The 16,851-nt window shown below is 57.6% G+C and overlaps 1 protein-coding gene across 5 annotated transcripts in view; it reads right to left on the bottom strand.

Annotated features, from left to right (window-relative positions):
* Positions 1–1,206: 1,206 nt before the first annotated feature.
* Positions 1,207–16,851, bottom strand: part of DENND3 (DENN domain containing 3) — a 52,345-nt gene continuing 36,700 nt past the window's right edge. For 3 of the 5 annotated variants that reach the window (XM_081792018.1, XM_081792023.1, XM_081792022.1), the window contains 7 exons: positions 14,904–15,011; positions 11,885–12,024; positions 9,153–9,307; positions 8,002–8,135; positions 3,282–3,400; positions 3,066–3,203; positions 1,207–2,898 (listed from right to left, as the gene is read on the bottom strand). In XM_081792018.1, the coding sequence (XP_081648144.1) occupies positions 2,698–2,898; positions 3,066–3,203; positions 3,282–3,400; positions 8,002–8,135; positions 9,153–9,307; positions 11,885–12,024; positions 14,904–15,011 (995 nt within the window). In that variant the 3' untranslated portion in view covers positions 1,207–2,697. The other 2 variants (XM_081792020.1, XM_081792021.1) reach the window with 2 other exon arrangements.

Here is a 16,851-nt window from a genome sequence, read left to right as displayed (position 1 = left end):
ACTGTATTTAGGGCCCTCCCTAAGCCAGGATGACCTCATCTGGAGATCTCTAGGGCCACCCCCACAGCCTCTGGGGGCAGGGCCTCAGAAAGGGCCGCTGCTCAGCCTCCTTCAGCCACTGTTGCCTCTTTACAAGCTCTTTCTGAATATTTTCACAAGAGCCCGGCAAGCAGCCTGGGTGGATATTCCCTGGGCTGTTCTGGGCCCAGCAGCGGAATGCCCTTCACAGCCACCAAACCAACCCAGCATGAAGGAATGCCCTCCGCTTTATAGGCGGCCGGCCCCGTGGCCTCACCCAGGGCCTCGGGCCCCCGCTCTAGTCCAGGGCACAGAAACCCAGAGCTTTGGAGTCCCTGTGTGCGCTTGGGGTCACGTACAGCTGAGCGGCGGCTCACAGATGAGCCTCTCTGCCTCACCTCCTGGGGGCCCCGTGGCGTTGCTGTAAGAAATACAGACACTTCCAGGCACTGGAGACAGCAGGGCAACTCTGCCTGGCTTTCTGTCCACACCCTCCTCAGCCATGGGGAGAAAGCACCCCTTTGTCTTCCTAAGGAATCTTCTAGGAATGGACAGAAGTCATGCACTTTTAATTCAGACGTTACGATCACATCCGATACCAAGGCTGTCATTTGAGAGCAGCCGGTGAGTTCACATCTTCGGAGAACAAATCACCAAGACCAGTGATCATCTTTAACTTCAGCAGTAAGTTAAAGTGGGGCAAGATTTGGTCGGCGTTGTGGAGCCGTGCCAGCACCCAAAAGCAAGCTTTCTCTCCCGTTGTCTGAAATACAGCTGGAGAGCTGAAGCTGTAATAGATTGGCTTCTAGTACAAGATAAACACTTTTTTGGTACCAACTGAATTCAGGTTCCTGAAGCCAAGGCAAGGAGGGCATTGTCTGCTGAATGAATTCCAGCTCATTTGGGGCTCTCCTACGACACCTCAGTCATCGTGGACCCTCTTCAGGTCACTGAGGAAATACCGAAGGCATAAAGCACCCTTTCCATTTCAACAAGCCCCACTGGCCACTCTATCACTGTCAAGTAAGATCTTGGAAATGATCACCAAGAATAAAGGAAATGAAACGCCTGCATTAGAACAACTTGATGGGCGCTCGGAATTAACAGCAAATCCAAAGGGGTCCTGTCTTATTTCACAGATCTCTCCCACCGGTTAATGTTGGATAAAGAACGAAAACAAGACCTCAGTCTTTAATAAAGGAATTTACTGTTGACAAGGTGAAAACGCCTGGTCACGTGCGGACGGACATTAAATAATTCATGTGTGTTTCTGACAGGATTTGACCGCAATCTTCCATGTGTTTGCAAAAGCAGAATTCAACCTCCCGCGCTTTGTTTATGGCCGAGTCTTCCTTCTGGAAGTCGGGAGCGCACCCCCTTTGTAAGCATAGTCATGGGGGCATGAGGCCACCTGGCTGTTCTCTGTACCACATTCCCAGAGCACCCCAAAATCTGGGTCAGTGGTCTGGACCTTGCAAAACGCTTAGGTCCTGTAGACCCAGCCCGGGTCCTGGTCAAAGCTTTCGTCTGGAGATCCTGTAGCTGCTACCAGAACTTGGCCAGAGACCCTCTGAGACCTCCCAGGGTGAGTGAGGTCCAGCGCAGTGTCTGATTCCAAAAACCCAGGGCAGAGTCCAGCAGGCCCCTCCGTGGCTGAGCTCGTGGCGGGTCCACGGGGGACAGGCCACGGGCCCTCACACGGTGAGTCAGGCGGGTGCCCCCTCCACAGCCCAGAACCCTCCCTGCCGGACCCTGAGGGAATGAAATCTCAATGTTATAGTACAAACGTATAAAAGGTCTTTTTCTGCAAATGTGTAGTTATTTAGAGCTAATGAGATCCTCTTCGGTTAAATAATCAAGCACCTCCTACGGACATGTCTGGCGTGCACTCCACAGGCAGACAGGTGAAACGTACGTTAAGGCAAATGACGGCAACTTCACCGGAAGATGAGGTTGTGTGTGCTATTTTAGACGGAAGTTTTCGTCTGTGATCTTTGGTAGAAAAGTTTCTCTAGGTTTCTTCGTTATAAGAATTTCGCCTTAGTTAAATCCAGAGCCTGCCTGAGCGAGCCCAACCCCTGTGCACACACCCTTATCGCATTCTGTCCCCTCCCTGTCCCCTCTTGGGTCACCTGCTCTGATGGGGACAGCAAGGGCAGGGACAAATCCGTTCAACCACAAAGCAGTCATTTAAAAAACACCTCCTCTCATGAACTTTTCTGGCCACAAGAAGCCAACCAAAGGCCGTAGGCCTCCTGTAAGCCTGATGCTTAAAATGTATTCATTGAATGAAGCAGAGAAGGCAGAACCAGAGAAATGAGGTCTGCAGGTCGTATGTGATCTGGCTAAATCCCTTCCGACTGGCTCCGGCACTCGCCCTTGGTCATGGGTTCTGGAACCTTCTAGACAACACTGGGTAACTTCACAGAGGTTATTAGCAAGTTGATGCATCCGCCTGCCTGAGAAGCACCCCAACCCGAAACACTGTTGGCACAGTTTAATCAGGAAAGTGCGAGAGAGAAAGTGCGTTATGCGTCGGGAGGCCGAGGAGCCAAACGGGCACGTGCAAGGGACACAGCGGTGCCCCCACCCCCAGCCACCACCTCCGGAGAGCGCCGGCGAGGGGCGGAAGGCACGCGGCCCTCAGAGCACAGCCCGGCTCGGCACGTTCACCCACGTTTACTCGACTTTCCAGATGGCGATCTTCCCCTCCCCGCTGCCCGACCCGCTCAGCACGTATCTGTCCTCTGCCGAGCACAGGGTCTTTACCGCGTCCGTGTGGGCCACCAGCTCCTTTTCCACCGTCTTCCTCTGGGCGTCGATCACATAGATTTTCCCTTTGTACTTCCCCTGTGACCGGCCTGTGCCGCCTACCCAGATCTGCCAAGGAGAGACGGAGGGGGCGTCGGCCACACGCCGCCGGGCCTGGGCAGGGAGACCCCTGCGCGCCCCCAAATCCAGTCCTCCCCGGACCGGCCTCGACGGCCGGGCAGGAGCGGGGGGCGGCGGGGCGGGGGTGCTCCGGGGAGGCGTGGCCCCGGTCGTACCTGCTTCTTCACCCTGATCATGCAGCTGACCTCGGCGCAGTCCTGCAGGTGGACCCGCTGAGGGGGCCGGGCCAGGTCCCTGAGGCTCCAGATGTAGACGCCGTCCAGCCCGGCACACGCCGCCCACAGCTGCTCCTGCTGAAACGGGAATCACAGTGTGGCTGGTGGCCGCGCCCGCTCCGCTGTGCCGCCGGAGGGCGCTGCCGGGACGGGTACCTCGGGGAGGAGCTGGAAACCCAGGAAGGAGGTGCTCGCGTCCTTAGAGTTCTCCTCCACCTTCAGTTCCTGACGAAGAGATCCACCCGTCGTCACGACCACGATGCCGCTACCTGTGCCTGCGGAGCAGAAGAGCCAGCGTGAGGGAAGGCGAGTGCCCCGGGGCCGCCGGGAAGGTCAAGCGGCTGCCGCCCGGTGCCGGCTCGGGCGCTGGCACGCTGCTCCCAGGACCCCGGTGACCGTCCGCCCCGCGGCCCCTCCTGAGGCTTTGCAAACGCGGACGTCCCGGGTCTCCCCTGTCACTAGAAGGCGCGGCCTGCCCTCACCCTGTCCCTGTCGGCGCTTAGAACTCCAGGGGACAGCGCCACAGGCCGCTAAGTGCTTCCGTTTACGGCTCAAGGAAAAGGTCGTCTTGCAAGCCAAGCGTCTGCACGTCCCGAGAGCTACAGGGCACCAGGCTCCAGGCAGCGGGGAACGTGGAGACACCGGCTGCGGGGCAGCCCCGGACACAGGGACAGAAACACCGTGAAGCCCGTCCTTGTCTTCCGTGCTTCCTGCTTGGCCGCCCGCCCCTGGTGCTGCGGCCACCGGGCCAGCCTCGCACACATGGGGGCAGGAGGGCACAGCAGCCCATGAGGTGAACGTGGGAGCGGCCCCGGGCTGTGCCACTCCGGCTTCCCGTCCCCTGCGAGCGGACCCCAGGACCCCCGGCACTCGGCCTCGACGCAGAGGACCCCTGCCGGCCGTGGCCACCCCAGGACTGGAAGCCCAGCTGAGTTTTCAGTCATGGAAAGTGCGAGGGGCCGTCACATCGCCTTCCTGCTTCTAGGCTCCGTTCGGTGTGGTTTTTCTGAGACCTAATAAGCAACGCCTCATCCGTGGGGAGGCTGACAGCCAGAAACCCTTACCTACTTGGACTGAGCCGTGAGGCCCCAGGACACCTGCTGCTGGCTGGGAGCACCTGGGCTCACCCTGTGGAGAGGCACTTCTGTCCCCCTCCCCAGAGCCCTCCTCAGTGCGCTGGACGCGTGGCCCCAGGAAGCGGCCCCGGCAGAATGAGCCCCAGTACGTGAAGCTGGCGTGGACAGAAGAGGCTGCCGTCACCAACGCTCAGCGCACCGAGGACCGTGGCTCTCGAAGGGGAGGGTGGGATTTCTATCTCACTTTTCTTTCCGAAGTTTATTTTATTTTGAGAGGGAGCAAGGGTGAGCACAAGTGGGGGCGGGGCAGAGAGAGAAGAAGAGAGAGAATCCCAGTCGGGCTCTGAGCTGTCAGCAATGAGCCCTTGCGGGGCTCGAACTCACAAATAGCAATCGTGACCTGAGCCGATATCAAGAGCCGAATACTCCACCAACTGAGCCCCCCAGGCACCCCCTCTAGCTCACTTTTCCAATGAAGACACATACTCCAAGAGCCCGTGAGGGACCTGCCCAAAGTGATCAGCTGCCCAGAGACCAAGCCTGGATTTGAACCCGGAAGTGCCTACCTGAAGGCCACAGCCTGAGCCACGGGTGTGGCAGCAACCTCAAGGTGCAGACGTCCACCTGCAGGTGTGGGACTGGGGTCTACTCCCCACCTAGGAGATGACCTGGGCACACGGCGTGGGCTGCTTCCCCTGCAGCCCCGGGGGTAGACACGAAGGTCTCACATGGTGCTACTGGGCTAGAACATTCCAGCCCCTCAGGCTCACAGTCTTCCAGGTTCCGCCTCAGTGCACACAGATGTCCCGAGTTGACACGGACACGGGCCCGGCATGTGCACTGGTAACACGTGATGAGCGACCCAGATTTCTGCTTGTGACTCTCATTCGGGGACAACACTTTCTAGGCACGTGCTCTCTGTTGCCTCAAGAAAGTCTGCGTTTGTCTTGTACTTTTCTTGTCGTTGTTAAAAAGGAAAACTGCTTACCGCGTTCAGTTGACTTGGAAGGTAAAAGGGATTCTGTCCTTAGAGCAAAGCTATCGGTCCTCACTCTAATCTGTTACCTCCCTCCCTGCATTTAACAGGCACCTTTTAGCCCAAGGTCTGGTCAGCTCTGAGTCCAAAATGCATCCAGGGGTGGGTGGTACGCGCGCGCGCACACACACACACACACACACACACCAGCCCGTGGAGATCTGCGAGAGCTGAGGCCTACGATCCTCGAAAGAAAAGAAACGCCAGGTTTTCCCTAAAGGTACTTCCCGGTTCTTTGTGGGACGCCGAGGAAAGGCGTTCTGGCATATGCTGCAGTCCGCCATGGCCGAGGGCACGGCTAGGCTGCCAGTGTGGCCGGAAAGACAGGGAACACCCCCAAATGAGGGAGCCCAAACATCTATGTAAAAATTCTTAGATCCTTGGCCTGGGAAGAGACCTACTTCAATGCTGTAGCTTATCTATCTGGGAAGGCCCAGTGTGTGTGCCTCGGAAATTTCCCTGAGACCCTCAAAGAGCCATGCGTATAAAATAAAGACTACACCAGGACGAAGCGTTATGTACTCTAGGAACAAGCTCAAAACTGCAATATATTGACCAAAGAAAAACCTAAAAGGAAGCCTCTACACAGGCTCAAGATGATCGGCCAGTCATTTAGTGACCTTCCAGGATAAAATAATGCTCTTTAAAGGCGGCTTTAACCCAGAGTCTCTTTGATGTGTCATCAACAACACCCAGGACACAACAAAGTCCCTTTACACCCCAAGCACGAAGGCAGCGTTACAAGTCAGTAGAAAAGCCGTGAATGGAAGCAGGCCCACAGATGCCCTGGGACCCGGCAGAGAAGGACTTCTGACTACAAACAAATGTCACAACTTCCAGGAAAGGATAAAGAGGACGCATGGGCACAAAGAATGTAGAAGAGAAATGCAGGTTCTTTAAAAATGTAAAATACTGGGGCGCCTGGGTGGCGCAGTCGGTTAAGCGTCCGACTTCAGCCAGGTCACGATCTCGCGGTCTGTGAGTTCGAGCCCCGCGTCAGGCTCTGGGCTGATGGCTCGGAGCCTGGAGCCTGTTTCCGATTCTGTGTCTCCCTCTCTCTCTGCCCCTCCCCCGTTCATGCTCTGTCTCTCTCTGTCCCAAAAATAAATAAAAAACGTTGAAAAAAAAAATTAAAAAAAAAAAAAAATGTAAAATACATGAACCTCTCGAACTGAAATGAAAAGTTGCTGGACAGGTTCAACAGCAGACAGGACAGAGGAAGCTTTAGGTCTTAACCAAACTAAAGCTGAGAAAAACATGAAAAAAGTACAGCCTGAAACAGGTGGGGTGTTACCGAATGGTCTAATATGTATATTAGAATATACGTCTTATATTCCAATATAATTCTAGAATGAATACACACATGCGTATGTATGTAAACAGAATCCCAGGGGCGCCTGGGTGGCTTATCGGTTAAGCATCCTACTTTGGCTCAGGTCATAATCTCGCGGTTTGCGAGTTTGAGCCCTGCCTCAGGGTCTCTGCTGTCAGCCTGGAACCGGCTTTGCATCCTCTCTCTCTCTCTCTCTCTCTCTCTCAAAAATAAACATTAAAAAAAAAGCTAGGATCCCAGAAGACATGGAGAAAGAGAAGGGATAAAGGAGATACTCGAAGAGATAAGTTCCAAGTCTCCCCCACTGAACGTAAAGAGCAAGCAAGACAGACACGAAGGGCTCCCGCCTGAGCACAGTGTAGCCCAACTCCCGAAAGCAAAGAGCGGCCCGCAAGCGGCCACAGGCAGGTCGTTTCGGCAGGACAGCAGCAGCGACGGTGGACTTCTCATCAGGAACAGACAGGGCTACGCAGCACCGGAAAGAGACCGCTCGAGTGTGTGCAGAAGATCAGTCTGTTTACAGCCGACTGCGGCCACGAGAGACACTAAGGGAAATGATGCCAGAGGCAGACCAGGCACGAAGCTCCCCCGAAATGGTGACCGTACAGGGCAACACCGGGGGGTGCGTAAACAAAAACGTTAACGATATTTTCCGAGCTTTATCCTGACGGCAGCATTAAAATACTGCTTTTAGCAGCGACAGCCAAAGGGGCGGGAGGAGGTAAGCGGAACCGATCATACTCGTGTGAGCTGCGTACGTGATACGTGGGGGGGTCCTGGTGGCTTCGGGCCGGCTGTGACAGGTAAGCCTGCGGGTTGCAATTCTTAGAGCAACCGCCAAAAGGTAAAGCAAAACGCAGAAAATGTGGCACTAAAAAGAAAAACGGAATGTAAGAAGTTCTCGTTTCCCGCGTCCTTTTCGACGGAGCAACAAAGACAGAAGGGGCAAGCGGGGCACGGAAAGGCACGAAGACGACAGAAGCCTCGCGCGCAAGCCTGCCCACGGCACCGCAGGTGCGCAGACTGACGAGCCCATGTCTCTGCAGGGACGACACGCGCGGCAGACGAGCACGTGGCTGGGAGAGGCAGGCGGCCCCACGAGGGTGGTTACGGTACCAAACGCAACACGTTTTGTGGGGACGCGGAGGGATCACAACTGTCACACACCGCGGGCGGGGACATAACGTGGGGCGGCAGCTTCCAAGGGGAGTCTGACGCTTTCTCCGAGGGGTAAACGTGGGGTCAACCCGAGCCCGTGCGCTGACACACAGTGACAGGGCCACAGAGGGCTCCCGGAAGCCGCAGACACGGGAGGGGGCAGGCGGCTGAAGACGCGCGAGGCAGAGCAAACCGGCCGCAGGCCGTCCTGGGGTTCCCTCCCCCCGGAGCAGGGCTCTGGGCCCCTCGTGGGGGCAGAGGCTGAGGACTTACAGCACCACAGACAGCCGTCGTGCAGGCGGATGGACGAAAGCCCACCGCCCGGCAGCTGGAGCCTGCTGGTCACGCGCAGGGAGCTCACGTTCCAGGCCAGGACCGTCCCGTCCACGCTGCACGAATACACCTTGCTGGGGGTGCGAACACACGGGTGTAAAACACTTGACACGGAAGCCAACGAAGTTACCATTAGATAAAGGTCCACAGCGTGCACGGTGATTCTCGCCCAAGCGAACGCTGCCCGTGTCGCGGGAACGATTAGCAAGGGGCTAACCGATCCCGCAGAGGAGACGGTTTGCTGAGGAGGCCGGTCCTTGCCCGTCGGTGTTTGCTGCCGGCTCCGCAGAACCTAACGTGGCGGCGGAGTAAAATCTAGCCCCTTACGCAGGACGTGCCGTCCCGGCCCCCTCACCTCGTAGCGGCTGAGGTTCCGATTGGCACCTGCTACTCTCTGAGCTGGGCCTGAGGACAGAGGGCACCCCTGAAACTAAGGGACAGGGCAGCGGGGGAGGGCGGCACGGAGGACGGCAGCAGACAAGCTTCAGGGCCGTGGGCCCCGGGCCCAGGTGGTGAAGCAGGTGACCGGAAATGAGGACCTACTGTGTGCCGGGCCCTGTTCTAGGCACAGGACACGCGGCAAAGAGCAGAACACGGGTGCCTGCCTTCGGGCTGACGTTCTTAGTACGGTAAAGACAGCGAACGAGTGAAGCAAAAATGTTAGGAGTCGGACTGCACCCCCCAACCAAGGGCCACCACGAACCCCTAGGGCCTCAGAACGCGGCACTACTTGAAAACAGGGCCTCTACGGGAGTATTCAAGTGACGGTTAACAGGATGGGCCCCGATCCGCTATGCCGGGCATCCTCATCAGGGAGATTTGGACTCGGAAAACACCGTGTGAAGACAGAGAAACGGGATGCTGTGTCCGCAAGCCAAAGACTTGGGGCAGACCGGCAGCCGCCGAGGACAGGCAAGGAAGTGGCCGCCTGAGCCCCACGCTCACCCCGGAGCTGGCCCACAGCAGAGACCCGCGCCTCTGTACTCAGGGCCCGACACAGACGAGAAGGTCACGCGACTCTGCTCAGGACAGGCCGGCCCGCCCCGCCCGGGAGCCAAGCGGCCCCTTCTCCCAGCAGGGCCCGGCCGTACCTGGGTGCCCCGCTCTGGACAGCCAAGCCCGTGACCCCGGAGCGGTGGTCCGTGAGCTGCTTGTTGCAGGACATGCTGTGGACGTTGATGATGTAGACGACGGAGTCCTCTGAGCCGACCCACACCTGGCTCTGCTCCACCATCGCCATGCAGTTCTGACAGCGGGCGGAGAACGCGTCACGAATGCCGGCCCCTCTCGTTACTCCCAGGAGCTCTGTCCTACCCACTCCCCGCAAGCCCCGAACGTCTGCTCCTGGGGGGGACCCGGGGTTCGGTTCCCGCGAGCCCTGGCCACGTTTCTGTCTGATCAGTACGTAAACTTATGTGTTCAAAGTGCTTCTGTCTAAAGACATCTGATTTTTGGGTCGCCTGGGTGGCTCGGTCGGTTAAGCGTCTGACTTCGGCTCAGGTCATGATCTCGCGGTCCGTGAGTTCGAGCCCCGTGTCGGGCTCTGTGCTGACAGCTCAGAGCCTGGAGCCTGTTTCAGATTCTGTGTCTCCCTCTGACCCTCCCCTGTTCATGCTCTGTCTCTCTCTGTCTCAAAAATAAATAAACGTTAAAAAAAAAATTTTTTTTAAAAAAAGACATCTGATTTTTTATCTGCTGCTGACTCATTAACACCGGACTCCTGGCCAAGTACGCTGCAACTCATGCTTGAGCGCAGCTCACCTAGTGCCTGACTCTCTCACGAAGGCCCGTCACGGCCTTCTTGGGCTTAGGGACACCGGACAGCACCCCAGCTCTACACCGGGGGCCGTTTTAAGCAGCAGAAACCACCATTACGACACGAGAATGCAAAACCGTGGCACTAAATAGGCCGCAAAGAGGGCACCTGTGTCCAGCCGGGGATGAAACAAGACACAGCGTCCGCCGGTTTGACCTCGGCTGGGAACGCGCACCAGCAGCTCCGCACGTGTGCGTCTGCGGATAACCGTGAAAACACTGTATTTGCTTCAGGGTTAAAATAAACTCTAGCAAGCGGGTGAATCTGCAAACATGGAATATGCAAATAATGAGGACTGACTAGAGTAATCACAAACACAACTGCCCACGGTTTTCCATTCTGTAGCGAGACAGGGTTCTCTGGGTTTCCTTCCGGCCTAGAAAAGTCAACAACCAATGGTAATTTATAGATGTTTTTGTGTAACTTTGTTTTTTAAGTTTTTTTAAATTTAGTTTTGAGAGAGAGAGACGGTGCAAGTGGGGGAGGGGCAGAGCGAGAGGGAGACACAGAACCCGAAGCAGGTTCCAGGCTCCAAGCTGTCAGCACAGAGCCCGACGCGGGGCTCGCACCTGTAAACCGTGAGATCACGACCTGAGCCGAAGTCAGACGCTTAACCGACTGAGCCACCCAGATGCCCCTGTATAACTTATTTAAAAAAATGCTCATTTCTTTTTGAGAGGGGAAGGAGCAGAGAGAGACGGGGACAGAGGATTCGAAGTGGGCTCTGTGCTGACAGCAGAGACCAATGTGGGGCTCAAACTCATGAACCTTGAGATCGTGACCTGAGCTGAAGTCGGACGCTGAACCCACCGGGCCACCCGGGTGCCCTGTTTTTGGAGACTTGGAAATTAGAAATTGAGGACCGACACACTGGAGAGATCCACGGGTCGCACAAACACGTGCAACAGAGCTGTGCTCATGCGAGCATCTCAGCCCATCCAACCACGTCACTGAAAGGCGTTCCTGACGCCTTCCTGACTTGCAGTTTCCCGAGCCGCTTCACTTTCCACTTGAGGACGGTCTCTCCTGTGTTCATCCGTGACACGTGCAACCCTCTCCTGGTAACCGAACGCAGACTTCCAAATACAAGTAGGCTTCCGAGGAAACCTGGCATCGTGGTGGACGGGGTGAGACCAGACCTGATCCCAGGCACAGTGAGTGTGGGCGGTGGCTCACTGCTCCTCCTCTTGAAGTCCGAAGAAAGAGTTTCTAAAAAACTGCTAGCTTTGATTTTGCCAACAAATAGTCCCATGAATTAGAAAAGGAAGCCCGCTTACTAATTTCAGAAATAATCACTTGGAAAAAACCCTTTCTTTTGAGGCATCTCCCTGAGAACTGGTATGACTTTAGTCAAATGTCTTTCTTTCGTGGCCCAAAGATACCTTAGGTGGCTGCTCTGAACTGCAACGTCCAGAGGTGGGAGCACTTTCTTGAGATAATTACCCAAGTTTCTTTCTGTTCAACAGCAAGGAAAATCTCGGTGAGACGAGGACAGTGTTTTCACGTATGTAACTGGGAGAACTTACTGCTTTACTTGTTACCTGGCCTGACTGGGGACAGCAGAGGTGGCCTCACAAGGCGGCCTTTCGATTTGATTGTAACTAGGATTTTAAGCTATTCTATTCCTTAAAAAGTCTTTGAAACGCACATAACTAAGAATCACAATGAAAAAATTAAACTTAGAATAAAAACGGGGGTTCTCGGGACGCTCGGTTGTGTGTCTGACTCGATTTCGGCTCAGGTCATGATCCCAGGGTCGTGGGATCGAGCCCTGCCCTGGGCTCTGCTGAAGATCCTCTCTTTCTCTCTCCCTCCCTCTGCCCCATCCCCCACTCACACGTGCGTTGTCTCTCTCTCAAAAAAACCTAAAGACCTGCCATTGACAATACGGAGTGATGCTGTGGGATACCCTGTCCCACCGCCGGGCCCAGGTGGACTTCTCTGTCTTCGCAGACTCGCGGCTTCATCTGGCAGAGTGCCGCCCCGCACGGCGCCCTGCTTACTCACCAGCTTAGAAGTGCCCACTCGGAAGCAGTGCTGGTGGATCGTCCAGGAGGAAGCGTCAAACACGATCACTTTGCCCTCGCTTAGAGCACACCATAATTTGGGGTGAGCGTCTTCAACTTTTTCTGCCGGGTCTAGGTGCCCTGAAGAAGTAAACAACCCAAAAACGTTTTCAAAGGCAAACCCTTGGATGCACGTGCACGTGACTGGTGCCATCACTCGGGCGCCGGCGCTGCCCGAGAACCTGCTGAGGGCCAGGCCCATGCCGGGTGCCCCGGACAGGAAGAGGGCACGAGCTTTGGAGCCTGAAGTCCCGGGAGGGAGCCGGCTCCGCCCGGAGAGCCGCAGTCGGCAGGGCCAGGGCGGGGCTGTCGCCGAAGAAGGGGGTCCCGGGCAGGGGGCAGAGGAGCAGCAGGGGTGCGCCAGGCGTGGAGAGCGGGAAGGGGGTGCGGCGTGGAGAGCCGGGACAGGAGCCGCTGCCTCCGGCCCCACATCCTCACCGGCACCCGCTGGGGCGGGCCCTCCGGTGGCCGTTCCGAGGGCATGAAGCTTTTGGGTTTTTGACTGTCACGTCTTTGCATTTCCCTAACTGCTCACGAGGCTGCGGCCTTTAAGCGGCCACGTGGAGGCTGTCCTCCGTGGTGAGGTATTACCTCTCTCGCCCGTGTTGTAAAGATGTTTGAGAGCGAGGGAGTGAGCAAGCGTGCGTGTATGTAAGCGGGGGAAGGGCACAGAGCGAGCAGAGCGAGAATCCCAAGCAGGCTTCTTGCTGTCAGAGCAGAGCCTGACGTGGGGCTTGATCCCACGGCCCTGGGATCGTGACCTGAGCTGAAGTCAAGCGTCGGACGTGCAACCAACGGAGCCCCCCCACCCCCCCCCCCCCCGCGCCCCAGGTCTTTTGCCTGTCTTTGAGCTGGGTTGTGCTCCTCTCCCGGATGTGCAGCCACTCTGTGCCCGCCCTTGACCCGAGCCCTTGTCGGCGCCCCTCCCACTCTGCGACCACCTGGTTCACTCCCTCCAAAGTGTCTGTTTACAATTCCATCGTCTCAGTAGCGAAATCCACCAGTCTCTTCCTTCACGGCTCGCGTGGACGTACAGTCTCCTTCTCTGCCCCAAGGTCACGAACACGCTCTCCTGTTCTCTGCTAGAAGCTGGGTGCTGTCTTCATTTATGTTCGCCAGTGGCTTTCGCGTGTAGGTTTCCATCCACCTGGAACCGACTGGGTGATCTGTGGTCAAGCTTCGTGTTTTCCACGTGATACACGACATCCCTGACGTCACATATGGTAAAAACAGTCCTTCCCTCAAACCCCTGCTCTGTCGTATCACCTCTGTCACATGTCAAGGAGACACGAACGTGTCAGTCTTCCTGGGGTATTCGTTCCACTGGCCCCTTGGGGAGATACCACCCTACACTGTTCAGTCTCATCAGGGACCGGGATGCTTCAAGGCCGGAGGGCTGGCTCCTTAGCGCGTGGGTAACCGGAGGGGTCCGGAGCCACCGCTAAAGGGCTTACCAGTAGTCCCCTTCTCGACGGGTCCTGACCAGTTTTGTCCCTCCGGCCCCTCGGCACCGGCCACAGCTCTGCTCACTTCCTCGCTTCTGAGATGCTGCTTACAGAACTGCCAGTCGCTCCACAGGAAAAAGGGGCTCCACCATTCTCCGTGGTCGTTTGTGCTCTGGCCCTTCTAGATGTTCTGGGAGGGACAGCTGGTCTGAACCAGCTAGCCCATCGTGACAGGAAGCCCACAGTCCAGTCGGTTCTGATTTACAGGAAACCGACTTAACTCTAAAAACACTCATTTCTCCAGACACCACAATAAAAACTGTCTCGGCGCCTGGGTGGCCCAGTCGGCTGAGCGTCTGACTCTGGCTCCGGTCATGATCTCACGGTTCGTGGGTCCTGCATCAGGCTCTGTGCCGACAGCTCAGAGCCTGGAGCCTGGTTCAGATGCTGTGTCTCCCTCTCTCTCAAAAGTAAAGGAACATTTAAAAAAAAAAAACAAAAAAACCCATCCCACTGGTCTGCAGTGTCACAGCCAACACGGAGCCTCGATCGGATGAACCTGGTAAGTCTCCAGGGCCCCGAGGTCCAACCGCGCTCTGTCCTCCTTCGCGCTCAGTGTGTCCCCTTGCTGGGTCTTCAGGACAACCGGTGACGAGATAAACTGTCCTCTCGTGCTGGGAAACTGCTTTGCCGCCGACCTGCCATCCGCCCTCGGGAACCGGGTGGGCCGGGAGACAGCTGTGGAGCCATAACCGCAAAGGGCGAAGGGGACAGGAGGGCACATCCATGACGCTCCCTGTCGCTCAACTCACGCCCCGACGAGCTGAAGCAAAGCGCCAGACCACAGGTTCTTTTCTGCCCAGAACGAAGTCCTTTGCTCTCCAACACGTTGCGCCCTCAGAGCGGCCCGCCCCACAGCGCTTTCCAAGTCAGACTTAAGCCAAAGCATCTTTGACGGTTTTGCGCCTGTGACACGACGGCGGTCTGTGTTCAGGCTGAGGCCCCTCGCGGCGCTGATTCCCGTCCGTCCTCCGTTGCGCCTCGGCCGGGAGGTCTGCGCCGGACGCAGGGCCACAGCCTCGCCACGTGAAGGGGAACCGTGTTGTCAGGCATCCGGACGGGCAAGGGAAACGCGCCTGCAACCTCTAACGCGAGGTCCTGGGCGCAGTCCCTCGTCACAGTGGAAGCAGGCCCAGGTTAAACGCCCCCGAAAGAAAGGACGTGAGTGGAGGCGCTTTCTAAGCTGTAAAGTGCTGTGCCACGTGAGGCACGGCTAGGTGGGAGCGGAGTCTCCACGGGGCGCTCGCCCCGGTGGGGTCGCCGGGGCTCCCTACGCAGCCGCCCGGCTTCGCCTCGTCGCCCAGGGCCTCACCCGAACAACTAGCCAGACGCCCGCCTGGTCCCCGCTCGCCCTGTCGCGTCCCGTCCCCTCACTTCAGGGCTGACCCCAAACGCAAACCAGGCTCCCCAAAGTGCCGGACACAGAGCAGCCCCGAGCGAGGGCAGGCCTCCTACCGGGCGTGTACAGCAAGACGTCCACGGCGTGCGGCAGGGTCTCTCCCGCCGAAGGGTTTATCTTGTGCTTGAGGGTCTCCGAGGTCGTCTTGGGGACCGCCGTGGGCACTGAAACGCAAGCGCTCGGTTAGTGTCGCGACTCGGTGAGACCGCTGCTGTCCCACCGCCCAGACCCTCGGCGGTCTCTGGAAGTCAGTTTGGGGGGAGGGCGTCGTAGGCGGGGAAACGGGCACTAGAGCCTCCGCCTCCGGGCGGCCCCTCGCTCTCGCGCTCATCTGTGTGCCCGCCAGGGGCGGGACGGTGACACAGCTCCCCTCCCAGCCAGGAGGCTGCGCGATCTGGCCTCTGCCCACCCTCAGCCACCACGAGTCACCCAGCAGAGACCAGACCGAAAACATGGCTCGGCGACTGAACGTTCCCAAGACAAAACCAAGCGGCCTCTGGGCCTGGGCGCCGTGGACATCTCGGGCCGCAGCCGTGGCTGCCGCGGGGACCGGCCCGCACACCGCGGGCTCTCCGGCAGCATCGCCGGCCTCACCGGGAGGTGCCGGTAGCGCCCCCTGCCAGGGGTGGGGTGCAGGGCGTCGTGACGTGAAATTCCTAGACCCTCCGTCGTGAGGGGACCGCAGGCTCTTAACTGGAGCCCGGGATGGCTGCCTGCGCCTCATCGAGCTTTGCACAAGGGACCCCGAGCCCGGACAACCCGGTCACGGGGGACGGGCTGGCGCCAAGCGAGCTGGCACGTGCTGGGTGCCCCCGTGGCGACGGCGTGCCACCGTCTGTAAAGGAGTCAGAAGGCTTTTGCGGAAACTCTTGACGAAGACTAGGCACAAGGTTGGAGTGACATAAACACCTGAAGTGTAGGGTTTGATTTTGTTCCCAATGAAAAACCACAACGAGCGACCACATCTGCTTCCAGTCCTCCTGCGGCTCTTGTGGGGACCAGAGCACCCCGACTGCTCCCGGGAAAGGGGGTCTGGGTCGCTGAGGGGGTGGGGGCCGGGACACGAGGGGAGGGGGAGAGGGAGGAGGGGGGTTCTGGGACACAGGAGGGGAGGGAGAGGGGGGAGTTTCTGGGACATGAGGGGGGGGTTCCGGGGACACAGGGGAGTTGTTTCTGGGACATGGGACTGGGGAGAAGGGGGGACTTTCGGGGACAAGCAGGGGAGGAGAGGGGGGTTTCCAGGACACAAGAGGGGGGAAGAGGGGGTAGTTTCCGGGACACGATGGGGAGAGGGGGATTTCCTGGGACACGGGGGTGGTTGGGTTGTTTCCGAGATGGAGGAGGGGGAAGGGGGGGCGGTTCTGGGACATGGAGAATTGGTTTCTGGAACCAGGAAGCATCAGAGATCTCACAGTGATGGACATGGCAGAATAAAAGGTGCCAAAGTGAGATCTGTTTTTCCCGGTTTTGCAACATTTAAAAGCAGTCTCGGGACGCCCGGGTGGCTCAGTCGGTTAAGCGTCAGACTCTGGGTTTCAGCTCAGGCCGTGATCTCACAGTTCTGAGACTGAGCCCCGCGTCAGGCTCTGTGCTGACAGCGTGGAGCCTGCTTGGGACCCTCTCTCCCCGTCTCCTCTGCTCAGGCTCTGCCTCTCTCTCTCTCTCGTGATAACTTAAACAAATTTTTAAAAAACAAACAAATCCAGAGTCTCCAGCTTGTACCCAGGGGATGGGACCACACATGCAAACGAAACGTGTACGTGCATGTTCACGACAGCAGCATTTGTAAGAGCCCGATGGTGCAGAAAACCCAGTCGGCTTGATCACAAATGAACACAGCGGTCCATCCACACAGTGGAATATTATTCGGCCACAAAAAGGAGGCAAGTACTGGCACCCGCTATGTGGATCCCCTCTGAAAACGCTGTGGTAAATGAGAGAAGCCACTCGTGAAAGGACACGTGTATGTGACGTGCCCAGGACAGGCAAATCCAGACAGAAGCA

Source organism: Panthera onca, chromosome F2 (assembly GCF_046562875.1).
Source record: "Panthera onca isolate mPanOnc1 chromosome F2, mPanOnc1 haplotype 2, whole genome shotgun sequence".
Classification (NCBI taxonomy): Eukaryota; Metazoa; Chordata; class Mammalia; order Carnivora; family Felidae; genus Panthera; species Panthera onca.
This window is presented reverse-complemented; position numbering and strand designations above follow the sequence as displayed.